Below are 21,957 nucleotides of genomic sequence, written 5' to 3'. Positions count from 1 at the left end.
TTCTTGCTGGTCTAAGTCTTTGGCATCTCTCCAGTTGCACTTATTTGATCCTCATGTAAGTGACAAAGCATGAAAAAGGCAATGAAGGATGACTCAGAATAGCTGCAGTTACTTATCACAGGAACTTTTGGCTTTATATTTTCATTGAATTAAAATTTAACAGCATTTTAACCATCATAGTTTAAATGCATAGATGGGGAATGAATAGGTGTTTTCCAAGAGAAGTGATAAATGGCCTTTGATAATATACCTTGGCAAAGGCTGAGGCTGTTGCACCTATTTGGGCCATTTGTAGGTGTCTCAAATTACCTCCCATTTCCTTATGCATGTACAAAGCTGAATGTACGTCTAGGAGCTACAACTTAAACCTTAATTGCACATTTTGGCTAGCACATTACGGTAGTAGCTACCTGAGTATACAAAAGGGTGTTCTCTAGGCAGAATATGCTGTTCAGATCTCCTAATAAGCTCAAAATTCTACAGTAGAGAGACAAGAGTATTTATAGACTTGAACAGAGCTCTGTATTATGCAGTGTATTACAATGCTCCAGTCTTCTCATTTTTTTCTCTAAGATCCTTGCCGTGTGCACACTGAAAAATAATCTGATTAAAACAAAGCACTTCAGAAGTACACTGAGGGAAGTATTAATGCAATTTGTTTTCCATAATCCCTGTTAACAATGTTGACCTTACAGAAAGGTTTTAAGGGCTTTTTATACTACTGGTGCTTTTCTTTTCCTTGATCTTGTGACTGTCCTTTTCCCACTGCTCTATTTCTAAAACCAACAGCAGCTATAGCAGCAGCTGATTAGGGGGAAATGCTGCCTGCTAGATGGTAATAGCGAAACAAGAAGAATGTAACTTAAATTCAGGATTTGATATGGCTGTTTGGTTTCTTCTGAAGATCTCGAAGGGATTTTCAATATACTGGTGTAATCCAGTTTGATGGGAGGTTCCTTGTGCTTGCAGTACTGAATTGCCATTACTTTGGTGGGTTTTTTTCTTTCCTTTTCTTCCTAGTAATGGATACAAATGTGTGCAGCCCTTCCACAGAATGTCTTAGAATTTAATTTTTGTCCCCATGGATCCGGTGTAAAAATAGCTTTGAACTAATTCTTTCTGCTTAATTAGTAGATGTGAACTCCCTCAAGTTTAGTAGTTTTAATATATCCTTGTGTGCATATGAATTTTTGTGAGATGTACGAAAGAACCGATGTATGAGTCCATCAAGTAAGAACACACAAGGCCACAGGCTCTGCACAATGTATTGTAAGAGCCAGAAGCTGGTCTAGTGCTGGTCAGTAAATCCACCCGATGTCCTCTTTCCCATCTGTCTCCTACCCTGAGGGAATGGCAATGCCCACACTCAGTTACGTGGCCTGCTTTTCCCAGGCCACTTGTCTCGCATTTTTCAGCTGTCCCGCTGCCTTTGTCAGCGCAGTAACCTAGTCAATGCTGTGACAGCTCAGTGATGCTCGTTGGCCTAATTCTGCCAGGAGTTCTCAGGGCTCCCTGGGAAGACAGAGGGTAGGAGAAACTGCTCCACAGTACTGCATCTGCAGCTCAGCAAACGTGCACAGCCCCACCAGAAGGGCTTCAGTCAGCATACTCCAACGCTTACACAATTTTATATTCTGCTTGTTTCGGTATTGCTTTACAACTAAAAGAACAATATTTTCAGGTTTTTTTTCTGCACTGCATCCTTTTCCTGACTTCCTTTTTCATTGTGTTAACAAATACAAAGAAAGTAGGAAAGAACCAAAGACACACATGCATACATTAAAGCTTTCGAACCATAGTGATTTCCTTTCTTCTCCCTCTATTTCATTTGTCCACGTTTGTAGTTAATATGATTGAAATGTTAAGCTCTTTGTGTTACATTCATTTCTTCACCGTGCCTCTCGTGATACTCTCCAGAATGCAGCTATCACTGCAATCTGTAAGTACAGTTTGGTTATTGGAAGCACTGATAAATATTGCTTCCTATAAATTTAATCTAAGATATGGATGGAAAGTCATCCTAAATCAAGCGTCCCACCAAAGCTGTTGTGTACTGTGATCGTTTATTTGCAATCATCTTTTTTGTTACCACTTTCAAATGTTGGTTGGCAGGGTTTAAGCTAATTCCTATGGTGCACAGATATTACAGGGTAGGTCAGGAAGCTGTTCTAGAGTCAGTGATATGATAAATACGGCCTTTTCACATCCATCTATTGAGCATCCTGTATCAGTGGTAATTTTGCTGCCATGTGAGATACACACAGTTGCTGATGCACATTCTTGGCCTCTTTTTCTTGTTGCTTGCTTCCTAGCAAGCCCTGTACCTGCTGTGGGGAAGTTGCAAGCTCTGCAGCACACCTGTGTGCTGCCTGTGGAGCCCAAGGAGCAGTTGCTGCCACAGGCAACTACTTGTCTTCTAGTCATTACCCTGGTAAACAACGGCTCATTGTTAACAATCTAACAAGAGTTTATACTCAGGATATGGAAAGAAAATAAGAAAAAAATATTTTGGGGGACCCAGATTTTCAGCAGTATACACAGACAAAGGTTGAAGCTGAAGGCAAATCTTTCTTTTCCGCTGATGATCATTTTTGAAGTACTGAGGGAGAAGATAATGAGGGCACCAGAGTGGAGCAGCAGTTTAAGTCTCTCTTGAGGAAAGATTCATGACTTTGGCAACATGGTTAGATCTTATGCTCAGTGCCTTTTTAGGATAAAATCTGCATTTGTAGAGGCCATATATGAGTTTACTACAGAACACCAAACAGGAAAAAAAAGAGAAAATGGAAGGGAGAGGGACCCTAATATTTTAGCTTCAGCACTATGTGCTTTGGCTTTTATATAATGTAATGATATAAGAAGATGCTTGATACAACACAGCACGTAAAAGGTTACATGAAATTCCTGAATTCATAAAGCAATGTAAAGGCTAAGTAAATCAAATAATCTCTCTTACTGTGATAACTTATGCAAAAGATCTCATGTTTTCTGACAGTTTAAAGAAACAATTGCCGACTGACTGATCACTGTTACTGTTTGCAGTGCCTCCAAAGCCACTTCATCTGCAGAAGCTATCACCTGTTACATACCAAACCTCTAGACATAAAGCTTTATCAAGTCCGAAGCCAAGAATGGAGGAAGATACACCTACTCCTGTTTCTAGTGTCACAAAAGAAAAGCCCAGTAAAGTGTCAGATCTCATCCATCGTTTTGAGGGATGCAGGTATGTGATGTGATTTTAGTTGTTTCGTTGTTCTGTTGGAAGAAGAATACGGATATTGTGGTAGTGCTCAAACCTATCTCTGCCAAAGGAGCTGATGACAAAACAGCATGTTTTCAAATGATGCAGTTGTGTATTTGGTCTTTACAGACCCGTTCATTTTGAAGAGGCAGCAGTCTTAATTTTTCTTTTTAACAGGCAAATAACGGAAAAAGAAAAACCAACCCCAAACACACACTAATTGTAGTGTTTTTAGAACATATTGAAAAACATCAGCAATTTGATTTTGGAATGAAACTTTGGAGTGAATCCTAAATTCTTTTGTTCTTGTTGGGGAAAAAAAACCAAACCACCCACATTTCTCTATTTGCCTATAAAAAGAAAAGTCCTGACTTTCCTTTTATATTGACCTAATGGCTTCGATTATTCATGAGAAGTGAGTTAGTTGTATTGATGTGGCATGTATCCACTAAACTGTTTGCATTGTAGTACTTGGTGATCTTTGAATATATTAATCTTCCTTAGTTTTTATACTGCATTTTGCAAGAAAGACTTGGAGAAACACAAGATACAGTTAGCTCACAAAATAGTACTTCTTGTGTGCCTTTTAATTGGATGCATAAGACAGGCATTAGAAGCTCTGAAACAGAAGTTCTGTATACATCTGCTCTGTATAAAGAGAGTGACATTCCAGAAATCCCATGACAGAGGAACAGTTCAGGAGACAGTCCAGTGGCAGTGGAGTGTTACACGTATGAGACATTGCTTTCTTCTGTTTCTTCAGGATACTGATGTTTTGAGGCTCATACAGGGCTGATTGTGTGATGTACAACAGAGCATGTCCTAACGAGACTGTTGAGTGTTAAAGATTTTCACTGAAAGAATTCCTCCTTGAGGTGGAGGAAACTTAATTTTTTATGCAGAAACAGCCGAGTGTTGCAAAAATAGGTTTGTTTAATGGAATAGAAATAATTTCAGAGCTTCATCTACAAGAAAGTTCCATCATTTTGCACAGGCTTAATTGCATTGCTGTCATGACAACTACAGAAAAAGTGGGAAAAAAACCTATAAGGCAGCACTGGAGGTCCTGTGAATAAGACTGGTTTGAGTCCTTGTCTTGTTATCACTGTTTCCTGTTCTTCCTCCAGAGCATTATCCAAGTCTTTTTAACACTGCAGTGACCCTAGAAAAACATTTTTACCTCTTTGATCTCTCTTTCTAGTAGTTGTGAACTAACAAGTTCTCGAATAAGATGCAATGTTGTGTTCTTTTAGGTTTTTTGTTTGGTTGGTTATGATTTTTAAGTCTGATCAATTACCTTTTGATTGCATTTGTGGGGGTGGAGAATAAGATGCATAAGAAAGAATTTCCCTGAAATTCTGCCTTTGACCAATAAAGACCAATATAAAGAAATCAAGGCACCCTATCCTGAAGGATGTGAGCTGCTGCTTGAAATCTCCCTGGCCACAGAAACACTGCCTTCCGTGATAGCAGTTTGTTTTTCTGAAAGAAAGCTCCACAAGTTCATTGTGCCTTCTTGCCATTAAGCCCTACATTTCTTCCTGCTATCTACACCTGCTGGATTGTACAGGCACTCTTTAAATAGTATGCAAATAAACTCAACAAGAAAGCTTCAAAAACTTTCTTTCTTATAGACTGTGAGGGCTTTTTGGGGGGGGAGTTAGGAGTGGGAGAAGCTGAATAGCTTTTTTGACTAATGTTATTTATTAAGTACACCAAACAATATCTGTCTACTGATAAATTCTCTTCAAAACTCTGATCTCTACTGTTGAGAAACTTTCCTATCTGGCATGCCTAGTGTCCTACTGCATCTGGGGAAGCAGTGCACATTTTTAAAATGACCTTACCTTGCAGAGTGAGTCATCTTTTGTTATATGATAGAAAATGAAGCCAGTATATATTTTTCACCTAAAGTGTACAGAAGTTCAAAATATGCTTTCAATGTTTGTGTAAACTGTCCTATAAATAAGGAGTAAATACACAGTTTATAACTAATCATCAACTTCCTGGTAGATTAATAGTCTGTACTAAGAGCTATGTGTTAAAGCACAGTCATGCTTCTATTTTTCAGGTTGAATATGGTCTGAAAATTGTATTTAAAATCCAAATGCTTAGGTTTTATTATGGTTTCAGTTATTTTTTTCCATTTGCTGTAATTAAGCCAAACATTTTTACAGAGTGGGCTAACATTTATATTATCTTAAAATTCAAAATCTCAGAAATCTAACAGAAAGAGATAGTGAAGGGTATGAATGAGGGATAACATATGTTCAAAGCTGAGATAAAATACGGAGGGAAGAAGCCTTCAGAAGAGATGCATCTTGAAGGAAGGATAGTGCTAAATAAGGAAACTGGGGAAAGAAATGGGATAGTAACCAAAAGCTCTGCCTTTAATATGCTGATTTAAGGGAAGGGATGCTAAATGTTCTCAGACATTTTTCATGCCTTCTTAGCAGGCAGTTAGGGAACAGGCTCCCTTTTAGTTCAGGCAGTGGTCTGGTACCTGAGAGACAAAAATTCTTTCCTCATTTCTGCTAGTAATCTAGGATAGTTGGGGCAGCTTGCAGCATGTATTGAAGCCTCAGGTTCCTCATCTTCTACATGTAGTCAATGATACTGCCTTTCATTTTAAAAACTGCGATACAAGAGAGATGAGGATGGAGTGAATCAATATGGATAGCACTGCAGGTTTTCCGGTAAGAGATGCATGTTTGTGCTTTAATGGAAAAATGTGGTTTAAGTATTGATGGTATGAACTTCCTGATATTCATGCTGGAAGAAATAGTTTGGAGGAACTGTTTATATGGTCTAGCTGTTCTACTCCCCATAAGAGGGGTTTTCTGTAATGCTATGTTTACCTATTTTTTTCCTATGTTTTGCTTGTTTGGTATTTTTAGCCCATTCAGTCCTATTGACTTGAAGAAAGATTCCTCTGCTCTCAATGTCTCTAAATCTCAAGGAAGATGTGGGTCAACGCCACCACCTCAGCCAAAACTCCTCTCCCAACACCCACTACTAAAACAGGGAAACAGTAATACCGACAAAACTCAGGTTGCACAGACACACACAGCCAATGGAGTAGTAGCACAAGACCAGGTGGAACGTGAGGACAGAAGGATACTTGACAGAGATTCTACTGTGTCCACCTTGGTTCCAGATAATTCAATCAACAGCAGCTTAATAAATGGAGAAAGAGTAAGCACATCCAGAGATTCACTGGAAACTACAGCTTCCTACGAAGGATCAGTACTTAACAGCTGCTACAGGACTCTAAGCAGTGATACACTGCTCCCATCTGACAATGAAATTAATACTAATGTGGAGGAAGAACCGAATGAGGAAATCATCAAACAAGACCAACCTGCAGAAACAAAGGTAAAGAGAGTTGTTGTTTTTCTTGCAATATTTCTACTCTGTGTATATTTTCCAGATTTCTATTTACAAAAATAAGCTTTGTAGAGCAAATCAGAATGCTGAAAATCTTCTGATGATTTTTCCTCTAAAAAACTTTAAATTTATTACTTTTATTAAGAAGAGATTATTTAAAAGAAATCAACAAACTTGTCTGAAACTACAAAAAGAGATCTGAAAGCCTGACTATCCAGTGACGAGTCAGTGATACGCTTCTGAAGTAAGCTAGCAAAAAGAAAAAAATGTGATATGTTAAAATTCTCTTGGTTTAAGCAATGCCACCAAAAATATATTGATGTTTCAAACGTGTACACAGTGAGTTTAAAGGAAAAATAAGGGGAGTAAAATTTTATTTATACATTCAAGATCCAAGTTAAGGATCTGAGGATTAAAAGAAGAAAAAGAGAAAAAAACTGAACCTGAAATATGTGTACATGTTTAGCACTATGCATCAGCTATGCTAAACTGTGAGGAAGATATAGTAGTGTACGTAAAACAGAATTTCATATGTAGTAAATTACAGCAACAGCACTTCATGCAGAACTGCTGTGTGGATCCTCATCTTGGATGTAGTTGTCAAGTTAAAGATGGAAAGGCAGTGGCAATATGCTAGTTATTAGGTAGATGTGAAGTTCAGAAAATACAAAGTATGTGCCTTGTTGTCAAGAGCTGTAACATGATGAATTTGAGCCTCCTCATAAGGAAAGTTTTAAATAATTAAGGGAAATGAGTGGGTGGAAGAAAATCTGTCTTGGAAAAATTAATTGCTGAGAAAACTATGCATATTTCCTTTTCTAAAAGTTTGATTATGCAGTTTGCCTTCTTGTACTGAAGTATTCATGGCCAACTGGCATCATCAATAATTTCAGTCCATCTTTGCTACGTGAGTCACTGCAAGGGGTTGGGCAAGCGCTGTCCATGCCCTCCTCTTCACCACACAGCCAAAGGGGTGAGTGGATGGTCAGAAGTCATTTTCTGTGTTGCTGAGCACTGCTAACGCTGTTCCCCAGTTGGCAGATGTACACTTGCATCAGCTAACTACAAAACTTCAAAGTGATTCTGGAGCTGGGAATACAGGACTTCATAGATTCTGACAGTGTTTCTGTCTGTGTCTTCACAGAATCATAGAATGGTTTGGTTTAGAAGGGATTTTTAAAGACCATATCGTTCCAATCACTCAGCCATGGGCAGAGATACCTTCCATTAGATTGAGTTGTTCAAAGTCCCATCCAGCCTGACCTTTAACATTTTCAGGGATGGGGCATCCACAACCTCTCTGGGCAATCTATTGTATTGTTTCATAGCAAAGAATTTCTTCCTAATATCTAATCTAAACCTACCCTCTTAGTTTAAAAAGATTACACTTTGTGCTACTGATGCACTTCCTGATAAAGAATCCCTCCCCATCTTTCCTTGAAGTCCTTTCTAAGTACTGGAAGGCCACTACAAGGTCTCTCTGGGGCCTTCTCTTCTCCAGGCTAAATAACCCCAGCTCTAAGCCTTTCTTTACCAGAGAAATGCTACAGATCACCTTTGTGGCCCTCCTCTAGACTTCCTCCAACAGATCCATGACTGTCATATGCTAGAGTCCCCAGACCTCAATACAATACTCCTGGTGGAGTCTCATGAGAGCGGAGTAGAGAAATAGTTGCTGGCTACATTTCTTTTGATGCAACCCAGAGCATGATTGGCTTTCGGGTACATCAGTGCACATTGCTGGTTCTTATTCACTTTTTCATCTATCACTACACCAAAGTCCTTCTCATGGCTGCTATCAGTCCACTGATTGTCCAGCCTGTATTCATGTTTGGGATTTTCCCAACCCAAGTGCATAACCTTGCACTTGGCCTTCATGAGTCTACCTCTCAAGTATGTCTAGATACCTCTGGATGGCATCCCTCCCCACCAGTGTGTCAGCTGCACCACTCAGCTTAGCGTCATCTGTAAACTTGCTGATTGCATTCAGTCTCACTGTCCATGTCACTGACAAAGATGTTTGATAATAATACCAGTCCCAGTACAGACTCCTGAGGGAAACCACTTACTGTTGGTCTTCACCTGGGCATCAAGCCACTGCCTGTGACTCTTTGGATGTGGCCATCCAGCCAATTCCTTGCCCACTTGATAGGTCCATCTGTCAAATCTGTGCTTCTCTGTTTTATAGATGAGAATGTTGTGCATGACAATGTCAAATGCTTTGCACAAGTCCAGGTATATGATGTTGTTTGCTTTTATTTTTACCCACAAGCACTGTAACTCTACTGTAGAAAGCCTCCACGTTTGTCAAACATGATTTGCCCCTAGTGAAGCTCTGTTGGCTTTCACCAATCACCCCACAGCTTTCTATACCTTTAGCATAGTTTCCAGAAGGTTCTACTTCATGATATTTTCTTACACAGCTACATTGGTGTTTTCATTCACAAAACAGCACCATCTCTCCAAGCCCTTGTGTATAATTAACTAGAGATCCTGTATGTACACATGGAGGGTAATTTCGTTAACTAGGAAAGGCAGTTCTCATGTATTACAAGATAAAATACAATGGGTCATGCCAAGAAAGTGCTAGTATGTGGGCAATTGTTTTGTTAATTTGTTTTGAGGATTTGTTTTTGACAGTAATATATAAACACTGTTTTCTATCTAAATATAATTCCAGTGGTGATCCAGTGTGCCTTTAACCTGCGGTACCTTTCATTATGTTTCCGTCTTCTGTTCAGTAATGTGTGCTTCCCTGTCTGTGCCAATAAAAGTGCTGAATGCTACACTGGCAATGCTAAGCTTGCATCCAAGTTACACAGTAAGGTGCTGGTGGCATTCTCCAGGAAAAGCCAGAAATGGGAAGCAGTTGTATTGTCAAATCCAGGAAGGAAGTGGGCCAGTGCTTTGAGAAAATGTGACTGGGAGCAATCTCATTAAAATATCTTTGGCCTGCTGAGTGGCTAATGTATGTTATCTGGCTTGTACTAACCAAGATCCAAAGTGTGAGGTGTGTTACAACTCTTACTAGATGTACTTGTTGCTGGTGCTAGAAGGATGAAAAACAAAATAGAATAAGCCCATGCAAGTTAACTCTTAAGGCAGACATTGGAGTGCAGTGCAGTGGAGAGCTGAATCTGTAAAAACTGAATTGGATGACAACAGTTTCTGAGTTACCAGTGAGCTTGTGGCATAGCATCTCCTTTAGTAACATTAAGAATCACAACTTCCATAGATCAATGTAAGGGCTATACATTACAAAATAAAAGACTGACTTATAGTAGGGTAGTGAAATCCATAGATTGAAATAATCTCCGTCAAAGTAGCTGTTGCCATGCCATCTGGAGTAAGAGGAAGGATGGTGATGAACAGGAAAGGCCTGACAGAGCCTTAAGGTGTTACTGTGAGTAGGCAGTTTGTAGATTCTGCTGGGCACTCCCATAGTCAGTAAAGGATTTTAAAACTGGTATACATTCATGTTGAAACTGTGTTGCACTCAGTAACAGCACTCTTGCATCCTTTTTCATTAAGCAAGCATAGGTACAATTGAGTAAAAGCATAAAATATAACTATGACTTGCGTACATCTACTGCATCTAATATGTATTTTGATACTGATGCAAAGTATCTTCTCCCCTTTGTGCAGTAGTTCCTAATTTAGGGAAGAAGGACAAGGAAAGGGGTTGTCCTGCTCTGTTCTGCGCTGTGCAGCCTCACCTTGAGCACTTAGCATAATTTGGGGTGCCACAATGTAAGAAGGAAATAAAAGTATTAGGGAGTGTCCAAAGGAAGGTTGCAAAGATGGAGAAGCATCTGACGGGCAAGGTGTGTGAGGAGCGGCTGAGGGCCTTGTGTTTGCTCAGCCCAGAGCAGAGGAGCTGAGGGGAGGCCTGATGGCGGCTGCAGCTCCTCACAGGGAGCAGAGGGGCAGCGCTGAGGTCTGCTCTGTGTGGCAGCGACAGGGCCCGAGGGAACGGCATGGAGCTGTGTCAGGGGAGGGGCAGCTGGGGTTGAGGGACAGGGTCTGCACCAGAGGGCGGTGGGCATGGAACAGGGCTGTGGGCACTGGGACACCACTCTCAGGCAGAGGGTTTGGATTTTGGGTGGTGCTGCATGGAACCAGGAGTTGGATTTGATGACCCTTTTAGGTCCTTTCCAACTTGGGGTAGTCTGTGTTTCTGTTAGTCCACTGCTGGAAAGGGTGAATTAAGCTGGTGCAAAACCTGAGCAGAAAACGGCTTTTAGACCTAAAAAAGAAAATTTATTTTGAAGTAATGTTGCTCATAAGTTTTCCACCCCACCTCCTTTTCACTGATGTCAGATTCTTCCATGTTCTGGAAAAGTTTAAACAACTAAATTTTATTTCTCTTATTTACTCTATTAGATAGTCTGAAAGTCACAAACCACAAATACCACAAGGAAGAAGACAATTAAAATTTAACTTTTCTGCCTTGCAGCAGAAGCACCTTCTGTCATATATATTTTTTTCCTAAAATGCGGAGGATGGAGAGCACAGGAACCTCCCAGTCAATTAGTTTCCTGGAAAACATCTTGTGAGAAATCTGCTACTGGACTTAATTGGAGGCAAGAAGACAAATGCTTATGTGTTTGTTGTGAGGTTTGGTAGGAGGATACTTCATGTATGCTACAGATGGAGAAGAATCCATTGCGCATCTTTAATAATATAATTACCTGATGTTTCCTTTTAATAGCCATGCTGGAGACTCTGTTGTTTCAGAGTAAATACCATGTATTTCTAAATGCAAGGTGAAATTTTGATTCAAATTGAATGAAACTTTCATGCTAATTTAACTTTCTACCAAGATATACTTAAGTGTTGCAATGCTAGATGAAGAGAGAAAGTGAAAAATCCTGGTTTTACAGTTATATGTTCTTCCTTAGCAGAAGTAAATCATGAACAAAGCTGTGTATCTTTAGCACCCAATGTTAATATTCGTAAATATTCTTTAGGGGCACTAGGATCTTTGCTGTTTTTCTTTGTTACTGTGCAAGAAACTCTCCAATTACTTGTGTAATGAACTGTTGCATAGAGTTAATGTGGCAGAAGGTGGTGATAGCATTCAGTGGGTCATGCATAATTGGGTGCTTACCTCAATTACAGAAACTAACTTGACATTAAATGAAATCTTAAATTCTCTTGGACATTTACATTTTTATTCCTAATACTTACAGAACGAAGTTTCAGATCAAGAGGTAACCATGCCACAAATAGTTTTCGAAAAAGGAAAGCTCAGTCTGTTAATTTAGATCAAACTCAGCACTTAAATCAAAGCCAAAATCCCCCAATGTAGTTTAAATTGTATTTGCTTGTATTTTACATCTCTCGCTCTATTTTTGTTCCTTAATATATTACTGCCATGTTCTTGAATCGTGAGCTGATAAGAGTAAATCATACTGCATCATTATCATGATGGTAGACATAGTTTTCTTGATGGGAAGATGGTTCTTGTTTGGTTTGGGTAATATGTTATGATTGTATTGGAATTTTGTTTATATAAAATCTGCTTTAAATTAGTGTAATTTATCCAAAATTGGGAGAGTGGAACAACAATGTTAGGAAACATTACACAGATCAAAAAGCTCATATCCGCAATTGCAGTTTACATACTTCATCTTAACTTCAGAGTTCAGTTTGGGTAAAAATTATTTACTTTTATAGAATCATAGAATGGTTTGGGTTGGAAGGGACATTAGAGACCATCTAGTTCCAACTCCCTGCCATAGACAGGGCCCCTTCTGCTAGGTCAGGCTGCTCGGAGCTCCATTTAACCTGTCCTTGAACACTTCCAAGGATGAAGCATCTGTAGTTTTAATTTCTGAAGCATCCATAGTAACACAATAATTCTAAGGATACAATGCTTTGTACTGAAGAATATGCAATTAAATCAAGGTGAAATATTTAGTTTAACCATACTATCTAAAGATATAGATTTGGAGTCCTGCCTGCATGAACTTTGTCAAATGTTTGAATAGAATGGAAAGTATGGTTTGCTTGAAATTATTAATTTTGAAATACTTTAGTTAATAAATGATTCAACCAGAAAAAAAATGTCTGTTTCAGGTCATTTGGGAAACTAGTTTAAAGATATGTAAGTAAAAAATCCTCTAAAATTGAGGTTTTCAAAGGTTAGTTTCTACAGGACAAGTAGAACTGACATTTCAGTTCTTCTGCAACTGTTAGAAAGAATAGAGAAGTTTTAGTTATCTTTAGCTCTTTTATTTGGAAAAGAGTAGGACATTATTTTAAATTCATGTTTTAAATGTAACCTGATTTGGCATTTTTGACATGATTACATTCTCTTTTGGAGTAGAACTCCGGTACTTAGTGTTACCCCCCACTTCTAATGTTTTGATCAACAATTGAAATCTTGTTTCTAAAGTGAATGGTCTCTGTGTATCACTCTAGCCATTCCTGGTTGGTTTTGTATGTTGAGTTGCCTTGTTATATGGGTTGTCATGAAAGTTTGAAAAGGTCCCCCAAGCCACTGGGAAGTTGTGCTTAAGGTAATGGAGTATGTATCTAGGTATGCTATGTATTTTTTGCCTTTTGTGTTTTATTAACTGCAAGATAGCCAAAATAAATGCTGAAAAGCATAGAGTAACCCTATGAGACAAAACTGACAAATAAAACAAATCTGAAATGTATTTGAAGAGGAACCAGTCGCCTCCACATTTTCGTGCCTCAGGGAAGTCCGTATGTGAGATTCTTTGTAAATGACTGCACTAAACAGCATGCTGGGGCTGTAACAGCTAATCCTTCAGCTCTCTGCAGTGTCTCTTGACAGCACTTAAAATGCTGTTCCGTAGGTTATTCTGGTTGCTATGCTGGTTGAAACAGATTTAATGAACAGCTTTGAAGTTGCTATTGAAAGCCTGTATTTAGGAAGGGGGCTTGCTATGTAACAGTGTGACTGTTAACACTGAAGATCAGAATTGTAAACTATTCATATCTGGAAGACTTGCTGAATACTGGAAGGGGAAAGAATGCACTTTGGTCCTTTACATGAAAGCTCTGTTCTTTATTGCTCACTTTTTGGCAATATGTACAACTACATGTACTTGCAAATATTCATCTTGCAGAAAGCAGTAGGCAGTTTGAAATCAGAAATAACTCTATTAGGCTCTTATCTTTATTTATTTTAATGGAAGGTTTCCAAAATTTGTCTAGAAAATTCCCACATTCTCGTAAGCTCCATTTGGACATAGACTACCACTTCCTTAGCACTCAGATGTCATTAAATGTCAGTACTTTTCAGCACAACTACTAAACTCAGAAGAAAATCTTATAATGGAAGAGTCATTTTGTTGAATATGACACTTTTGAGCATGAGACTTTTATTTAGTATTTTGGAAGGGTGCACTTTAATAGTTTTGAAATGACACAATTTTATATTCTAACATTAAATTTAATATTGAAATTTGAACAAGTGCTTTAAGTTTTACATTTAGCAGGAGAATCAGGAGAATAAAAAATGTTTTTTTTTGTTTGTTTTTTTGTGGAATGAAAGACTTTAAAGTGGAAAAATTCCTTAAGAAACAAAAATGACTTATGTAAAGACTTAGTGAGGGAATATTCTAATTGCAGTCAGCTGTGTATCAGCAATGATTGTATTGATGAACATAACACATTTTTTTATGATATTTTTCAATGGTTCTGTTATGCAAAGAACAGACAGTTCAAATAACTTTCAAAATGGGGGCGAGGGAGAACACCAATTAATTCCATCTGTTAGACTTTACTCTGCAAATGAGTTCTTCCAGCGCTGATAGGTTCATAGTACTTGGTTACCGGCATGGAGCTGAGCTTTTCAGTAGGGAGTTGGGGCTTTGGCAAAGATTCCTATACAAACTGACAAATAATAAATGGGTTATGCCTTAGCTTTTGCTGTGTAGTTTTACTGATTTCTTTCTTTTTTTTCTTTTAATCCTCCTCTGACTTTTGTTTTTCTTGATTAAATTGGCAGAAAGCTTATATTTTCCAAAATAGGGTGGCAAATGCTAAATGTGAAATCTGATTTTCAGATGCTTTTTGGACTCTGAGGTAATTGTGTGTCTTTTAAACTTTTTTTTTTCCTCCTAATTTATTGTTATGTTTTCTCTAGTATTCTAAGAGCTCTTCTTCTTCTCCCTTAGGAGACAGATGAACAGAAACGTCACAAAATTGCCAGTGAACTTCTGCAAACAGAAAAAGCCTATGTTAGCCGACTTGGCCTCCTGGATCAAGTATGTTTCTCTCAAATTTGTTTTTCTTTTCTTTCTTTTAGTTCACTAAAATGGCTGTGTGCGTGTGTAAATTATATAATGGAGGTTGTATATTTTTCATATGTCACTGAACTTTACAGTCAGTCATTTGTGGTTGCTGCAAAACTTTGCCTTTTTTTCTAATTTAAGAACACTGTGCTTTTAAAAAAAAATGTTTTAGAATGTTGTATTAATGCAAATCTCCTGTGTGTGTGAGTAGAGTTCATAATAAGCAACAGTAGTGCAAAATCCACACTAGTAACCAATCCAATAAAAGGGATGGATAACACTACGTTCACTCATTTGTTGGCTTCTCTTGAGTTGGACAAGGCAATATCATTTTTTAGTACTGAAGTTGCCTGCCCACTAGCAAATGAAGTCTTTCAGACTTGAGCCACACAAACAGCATTTCTCTTTAGTGCTAAAGAACCTACAAAGATGCCCATTCTAAATTGTACATGCCCTATTTTCCCATTATACATTTAGACTAGATCCTGTTAAAGTGAACAAAAATTACTTCTCCTGCAAGAGAAGAGTCAAGTTCTTACGCTCTGTAGAATCAAGCTGATAGTTCTTAAATTTGAAAATCTGTAGTTCCTAGTACTTTTTATTCTTATTCTTATTTACTTTTCACAGAACGCCTATATCCATTTTATCTGGGTACTTGTACCTATGCATTGCCTTACTCCATGATATTTTTCTCAGATATCACTGTTTAAACTTCTCAGGCCTAATGTACTAATGTCTTGTACGCATTCCTGAGGAAAGAAATAAGAAGCCTTGACTGATAGAATAATTGTTTGGATTCCTTGGGGAATCTCAGTAATTGTCCTTAAAAGTAGTGAAGGGAAAAAATTTTGATTTGATTGGGGATAAAAACAATACCTAATTATTTAATTTATAGCTTTTACTGATAGGTAATGTACAAGTATTGTCCTTGATTCAGTCATGCATAGATTACTCCGACTGTTTTCAAAATATTAGCTGGACAGAGTTCTGAAAAATGGTTTCAAGCCCAGCTGCTCAACTACTGATAATGTGGGGAAAGCAGAAGATTGTTCATGGCTGTTATGCTTCTAAACTGTGTTTAGAAGTATGTAACCTCTATAGTCTTTAAAGGAATTTACCCAAATTTTCTAATTGTCTTCCCAGAGATGCAGCAAAGTGAGTATATTTTAAAGTATAAATGAAAGTGTGAGACATAGCTCCCCATGCACACTTTATGTGTATTTTTAAATGATGTGCATGTTAAGAGTTACATGTCTCTACTCATTTTGTAGCTACAAGCCAGGTAGAGCAACCGATGGGGAAATAATGCTTTTCTTTTTTAATTTTAAAGACTACATTAGTATTAAAGTTTTTTGCACTTTAAATGGTATAGTCTGTATAGTCTGTTATAGTCTGTCAGTTACTTGAACTTTTAAAGGCTAAGGGGCTACAGCATACAGACTGGGCTAATGGTAATCAGAAATCATGCTTGCTGAAGAGAGAGTGAGAATGGAAAACATGACTGGAGAGCTGGGAAAGCTGAAAAGATCTAACTATTAAAACAGGATATTGGAGTCAGACTAGAATGGCACTGCTTCAGCTTGGCTTTCCTTATGTCTGCTCAGCTTACAGCACTTTTCTGGCTCAAAAGAAAAAACTTAGGTGTAACAGGAGGAGTAGCTTTTAACTTCTGGGAAAGGAAACAATTTCTGTGATTATCTGCCTATGTTATTGAAACCTTAGTCTTGTCCTGATTGGAGTACGAAGGAGAGGATGGGTCTTCATCCAGTGATAAAAGACAAAGGCTAATAAGTTTGGGGTTCTTTTTTGCATTGCAGGTATTTTACTCCAGACTCCTTGAAGAAGCCAACAGAGGTTCTTTTCCAGCTGAAGTGATTAACAAGATCTTTTCTAATATTTCATCAATAAATGCCTTCCACAGTAAATTTTTACTTCCAGAACTTGAGAAAAGAATGCAAGAATGGTAAGAGATGATTAACTGATTAGTAATTTGCTAAAACAGTGCCTATAGAAACCGTTACAGGGTTGAGGTAGGGAAAATGCTTTCATAATTAGGTGCTCCAATCCCAGGAAACACTGTGGGTAGGAGAACATCTGCTCCTCTACTCTTCAGTCTCAGCAAAGGACTTTCATCATTAGCTCAAACTAAGACATCTATCTTACCGAAGCCAGTGAGATTACTCATGATTAAATGCCTTGCTGAATTAGGGGATAAAACTAAAATTGTGCAACCTGATGAATTCAGTACGCATAATAAAAAATTGAGACAAAGTGGATGTATTTGTTTTGTGCTACCCTTGCAGAACAGAAATAAGAATAGAATAGTTCCATTGCAAGGGGCCTTCTAGTCCAAGTGCTTGACCACTTCAGGGCTAACCAGATGTTACAGTATACTATTAAGGGTGTTATCCAAATGTCTCTTGAATGCTGACAGTCAGGGGACATCAACCACCTCTCCAGGAAGCCTCTTCCAGTGTTTTGACCACCCTTACAGTAAAGAAATTTTCCATGGTATCCAGTCTGAACCAGGCCTGTTGCAGCTCAGTGTGGTTTCTTTACATTCTGCTGTTGGTCTCCAATGCATAATGTTTCTTATTATTGCTTTCAGTAGTAAAATGGAATACTCATTAATTTCTGTTTGGGGTTTTAATTTCAAACAGCAAACTAAGTCACGAATATTCTCAGCAAGGAAGATGTGTAAATATAGTCCCTAATGTACTCATCTACTATTGTATCTTTATCCTTCCTTGGTATGTGGGATTCTGGAGATACTAAAATACGGCCATGTATTTCTGGTCTATCTTATGGAATTGAAAAAAAAAATTCTTTAAAGTAGGAGTAGTTACCATACACAAACGATGGTAGCCCTGAACAGTCTGTAATACAAGAAAGTAAGTAAAACCTGAGTATCATGAAAAACAGCGAAGTTTAAGGCTTTTTCTTATATTCCTTGCAGAATAACAAAACAAATCCATTCTCTTCATCTGAACAATTGAAAAAGAATCTGATAGGAAATAGATTGCATAATCATGAGGTGTAGAGTTTAACTTATAATGATACTTAAAAAACAGTATACACTATATTTTGTCAGCATGTATTTGAAATTCTGTGACGAACTCTCAAGATCTTGTTATGGATTCAGCACAGAAGGTGGATCATGCTAGCTTTGCAAAATGCTAAATTGCATACTGATTGTGTATATATAATTACATAGCTTTAATGGTTTAATAGTATTTTTGTAGGTGAGCTAAAACTATTGGTGCAGAACCACTAAGTTGCATTGTAAGCAGCTGCTTGGAAAAAACTTCTGTGCTGTGTGTGAGACAGATTATTTAAATGTCCTAAAAACATTATGCTTTTGGGAGAAGATGGAAGAAAGGGTGTGGCTTAAGAGAATGACCATTTCTGATCATTGTTGAAGTTGCCTGACACAACAGCCTCTGCCAGATACAGAATTTGCTTTTCCCAGCAGTTCTCTTAACTATAGATAGAAATTCTGAAGTATTGGTACTTGTATGCACTACTTCTGTTTAAAATTCCCATAAAAATTCCAGCACCTTCCCTGAGTTTTGGTTGGTTTTGAACACTTAAAGTAAAAATCACAGAATCACAGAATCTCAGCAGTTGGAAGGGAACTCAATGTAGAGTTCTTGAAATTGGGAAAGCAAGCAGAAACAGATTCTTTTTTTAGAATAAAAGGCCATGTATGTCTAAACTTATCCAGTGAAAATAAAATTGTTTGGTAATGGCATATTGAGTGAGCTAAGCAACAGCTGGAGCTGAATATCTCTCTTACAACATATGGCTTGAAAACAGTGCAATATATTTCCCATGAAAAGAGCAAAATGGAGCATAGTAGCAGTTCCAAGTCAAAATACAAATCTAAATCTTCTTTTTTTGTTGTACCCAAGAAAGTCCAATAGCAAATACCTGTGAAGAATATAAAAAACAATGTGATATCCTCTGGATTTTTTGGGGTTTTCTTGGGGACAAATTATTCAACACAATGTTTTAGACTGTAGTATTCTTTGGCAATTTCACAACTGACCTATTGATGTAATTTTTGCTTTAATTTGGAACTACAACTTTCAATTCCATTTGGATGTCAGTTAGCTTGTATATTGTAGTCACCTTGACTGTGTGAATTTCTACAGACTTTTGCTTAACTTCCATGATCAGAAAGTCTCAACTATTTAATTCTAGAGTTTTTTAGAATGCCTAAGTGAATACCACTGTGGTCTGATAACATCAAAATAGGAAGTGTTTCTGTATCTACAAACAATGTGAAATCCTATTTCTTGAGCTTGCCAGTGTTTGCTGTTCAAGTAACTTTTTGAACAGCTTTTGGAGCAGTGGTGTGTCAGAGTAGGGTGCTGATGTAATTGCAGAAGATTGCTTCCCTTCAAACCACTATGGAGTGTTGATTTTTGACTTTATAGAATCATAGAACCATTAAAGTTGGAAAAGACCTCTAATATCAACTACTCCAACCCCAACCCATCACTACCGTGCTTGCTAGTCATGTCCCTCAGTGCCACATCCACGTGTCTCTTGAACACCTTCAGGAATGGTGACTTTACCACCTCTCTGGGCAGCCTGTGCCGGTGCAGCACCACTCTTCCCAAGAAGAAATATCCAACCTGAGCATCTCCTGGTACAAGTTGAGGCCATTATTGCTAGTTCCCTGGGAGAAGGGACCTCACCTTGCTACAATCTCCTTTCAGGTAGTTATAGAGACTTTCAGAGTCATAGAAATACAGAATGACTTGGGTTGGAAGGAACCTTGAAGATTATCCTCCCTTAAAGTTGCAACCCAGCTACCATAGGCAGGGCTGCTGCTCACTAGATCAAGTTGCCCAGGGCCCAATCCAACCTACTGAACTCCAGAGATAATGGCTTTCTAAATGAGTGCTTGAAAACAAAATATGAAACACATTTTATATTGCAATTCTGAGAGATGCATATGTTCTGTGCATACAGTTTCTCTATGCCTGTCCTTCAGTTAGTCTCTGTACTATTCTGTTTTGTTTTAAGATGCTCTCAATAATTGAGAAGGGTGTGTGAAAGTTACCACAGAAGTCTGGAGTCCCTGGTATTCTCACTACTCTATCCAGTTTGTCAGATAAATATTAATTTTTTAAAGTTGTGAATGCATGTATTCATACTGAGCACTGAAGGGAAGCTCTAAAGTATGGATTTGGTCCTCAAAAAAAAAACACAGGTTTTTACTGAGGGTATAGTATGTCCACAGAAGTATAAGATGATATAATACTTCTGAGGAACTGCAGGTAAAATAATTTAGGTTGTGCTTTGTAAAGAAAGGCTCTCAAGCTTGTGATTATAAATAGCTTTCGGTTCTTCCGTGTTCCACTTGATCTGTAATGCTCACACATCACCAAAGAGAATGCAGAAACTCTTTCCATGTTAATTCAGCTCCTCTTTAACAGTTGTGTTGAAACTCTACCCAAGGTGATTTCAAGCAGAAGGATTCTCTGTTAAATGCTTGAAACTTTTTGATAACCATGTGTGACTTTCTTCTTTTCTGTCTGCTCTGAGATTCCACTCTCTTACTTTGCAGGACTACCACCCCTAGAATTGGAGATATTCTGCAGAAGTTAGCTCCTTTTCTTAAGATGTATGGAGAGTACGTGAAGAATTTTGATAACGCAATGGAATTGGTGAAAACATGGACTGAACGGTCACCTCAATTCAAATTCATCATTCAGGATATTCAGGTAATGGGGAGAATGATGTACAGCTGCAAGTAGTACAAGCACATATAAAGATGTTTAGGATTTTAGGAGAGAAAGGAATAAAACAGAAAATTATAGAATCCTCTAGAAATAAGGGTTTCTTTTCTTCACTTCATGCTGCAGTTTTTCTTCTCTTTCTCTCTTCACATATGCATAAATATCCACATAAATCCAAACTTTCCACTGCATCACAGAGGACCAATGTATAAAGGTTGAAGCATGGGAAGACTAAATACATTTTTGTCATAGATACTGAGAGTAAATAGTTTTAGAATAAAATAGTGCATCAGTGCAGCTTTAGATCCTCATGCTGAATCTTCAGGTATTCTGTTGGCTCACACCAGTGCCGTTATGCAGAACGCTTCGCTTTGGAAGTAGATCTGAAATACAAAATGCTGAGCCATAAAAAGTAAAAGCAGTCTTGACAGCAACGTATAGTTCTTCTCAGAGTGCATTTCATATGCTATAGTGCTCCCTGTAGGTTTCTCTGTGAAAGGCAGGTATGTATCTTTGTCCTGCAGACCCAACATTTAGAAATAATGTGAGATATTTCTGCTTAAATTTCATTGCAATATAGGGCATCTTGATTCTAAGCCAAGGAAGGCAATTATGTGTATTTTAATGTAATATTTTAATTACATCTAAGTTTATGGAAAAGAATATGCATTTTAAAATGATACAACATCCTCAAGAAGTATGAATAAAACTCAAAGGAGGCATTCTGTCCTGGATAAAATACACCTCTATAGTTCATTTAAGAGACTTTTTCTAACACATGATCCTGACCTGTTCATATGAACTCGGTGCTCTTTGTCTTATTCTCAGAGTTATTACAAAAAGAATGTCAAAATACACTGGAGTTGGGGAGTTTTTTTTGGTAGGGCTTCTCTTCATACATTCTACTGAATATTTAGGATATTATTTTTACAAATAAAGAATTTCTATCTATTTGTTTTGTTAAAGTAGATTTTGTAATTTTTTTTTACAGAAGGTCTGCCATGCATGTTTCTAAAATACATTATTTGTTTTATCTATTATAATTTTTATTTTACTAAATCCTTGTAAAGTAGTATTTTCGCTTACTACACTGAAATATGTTTACAATTTTTTAGAAGGAAAAAGTGTGTGGAAGTTTGACATTACAACATCACATGCTAGAGCCTGTACAACGCATTCCACGCTATGAGATGCTTCTAAAGGACTACCTAAGGAAATTGCCTCAGGACTCCCTAGACTGGAAAGATGCTGAAAGTAAATATCTTCTAGTCAATAACATAGCGGTAATAAGATTTTAGTAAGGGGATAT

The 21,957-nt window shown here is 37.7% G+C and overlaps 1 protein-coding gene across 10 annotated transcripts in view; it reads left to right on the top strand.

Annotated features, from left to right (window-relative positions):
* The window catches only part of FGD4 (FYVE, RhoGEF and PH domain containing 4), a 112,140-nt gene that overhangs the window by 74,575 nt on the left and 15,608 nt on the right, over positions 1 to 21,957 (top strand). For all 10 annotated transcript variants that reach the window (XM_015287247.4, XM_015287255.4, XM_025156086.3 and 7 more), the window contains 6 exons: positions 3,043 to 3,223; positions 6,139 to 6,616; positions 14,782 to 14,871; positions 16,716 to 16,861; positions 20,477 to 20,633; positions 21,764 to 21,902. In XM_015287247.4, coding sequence (XP_015142733.2) covers positions 3,043 to 3,223; positions 6,139 to 6,616; positions 14,782 to 14,871; positions 16,716 to 16,861; positions 20,477 to 20,633; positions 21,764 to 21,902 — 1,191 coding nt within the window. The remainder of the gene's footprint in view (positions 1 to 3,042; positions 3,224 to 6,138; positions 6,617 to 14,781; positions 14,872 to 16,715; positions 16,862 to 20,476; positions 20,634 to 21,763; positions 21,903 to 21,957) is intronic.

This window comes from Gallus gallus, chromosome 1, assembly GCF_016699485.2.
Source record: "Gallus gallus isolate bGalGal1 chromosome 1, bGalGal1.mat.broiler.GRCg7b, whole genome shotgun sequence".
NCBI classification, from domain to species: domain Eukaryota; kingdom Metazoa; phylum Chordata; class Aves; order Galliformes; family Phasianidae; genus Gallus; species Gallus gallus.
Note: the sequence above shows the minus strand (reverse complement) of the source record. Positions and strands in the feature narration are given on the sequence as shown.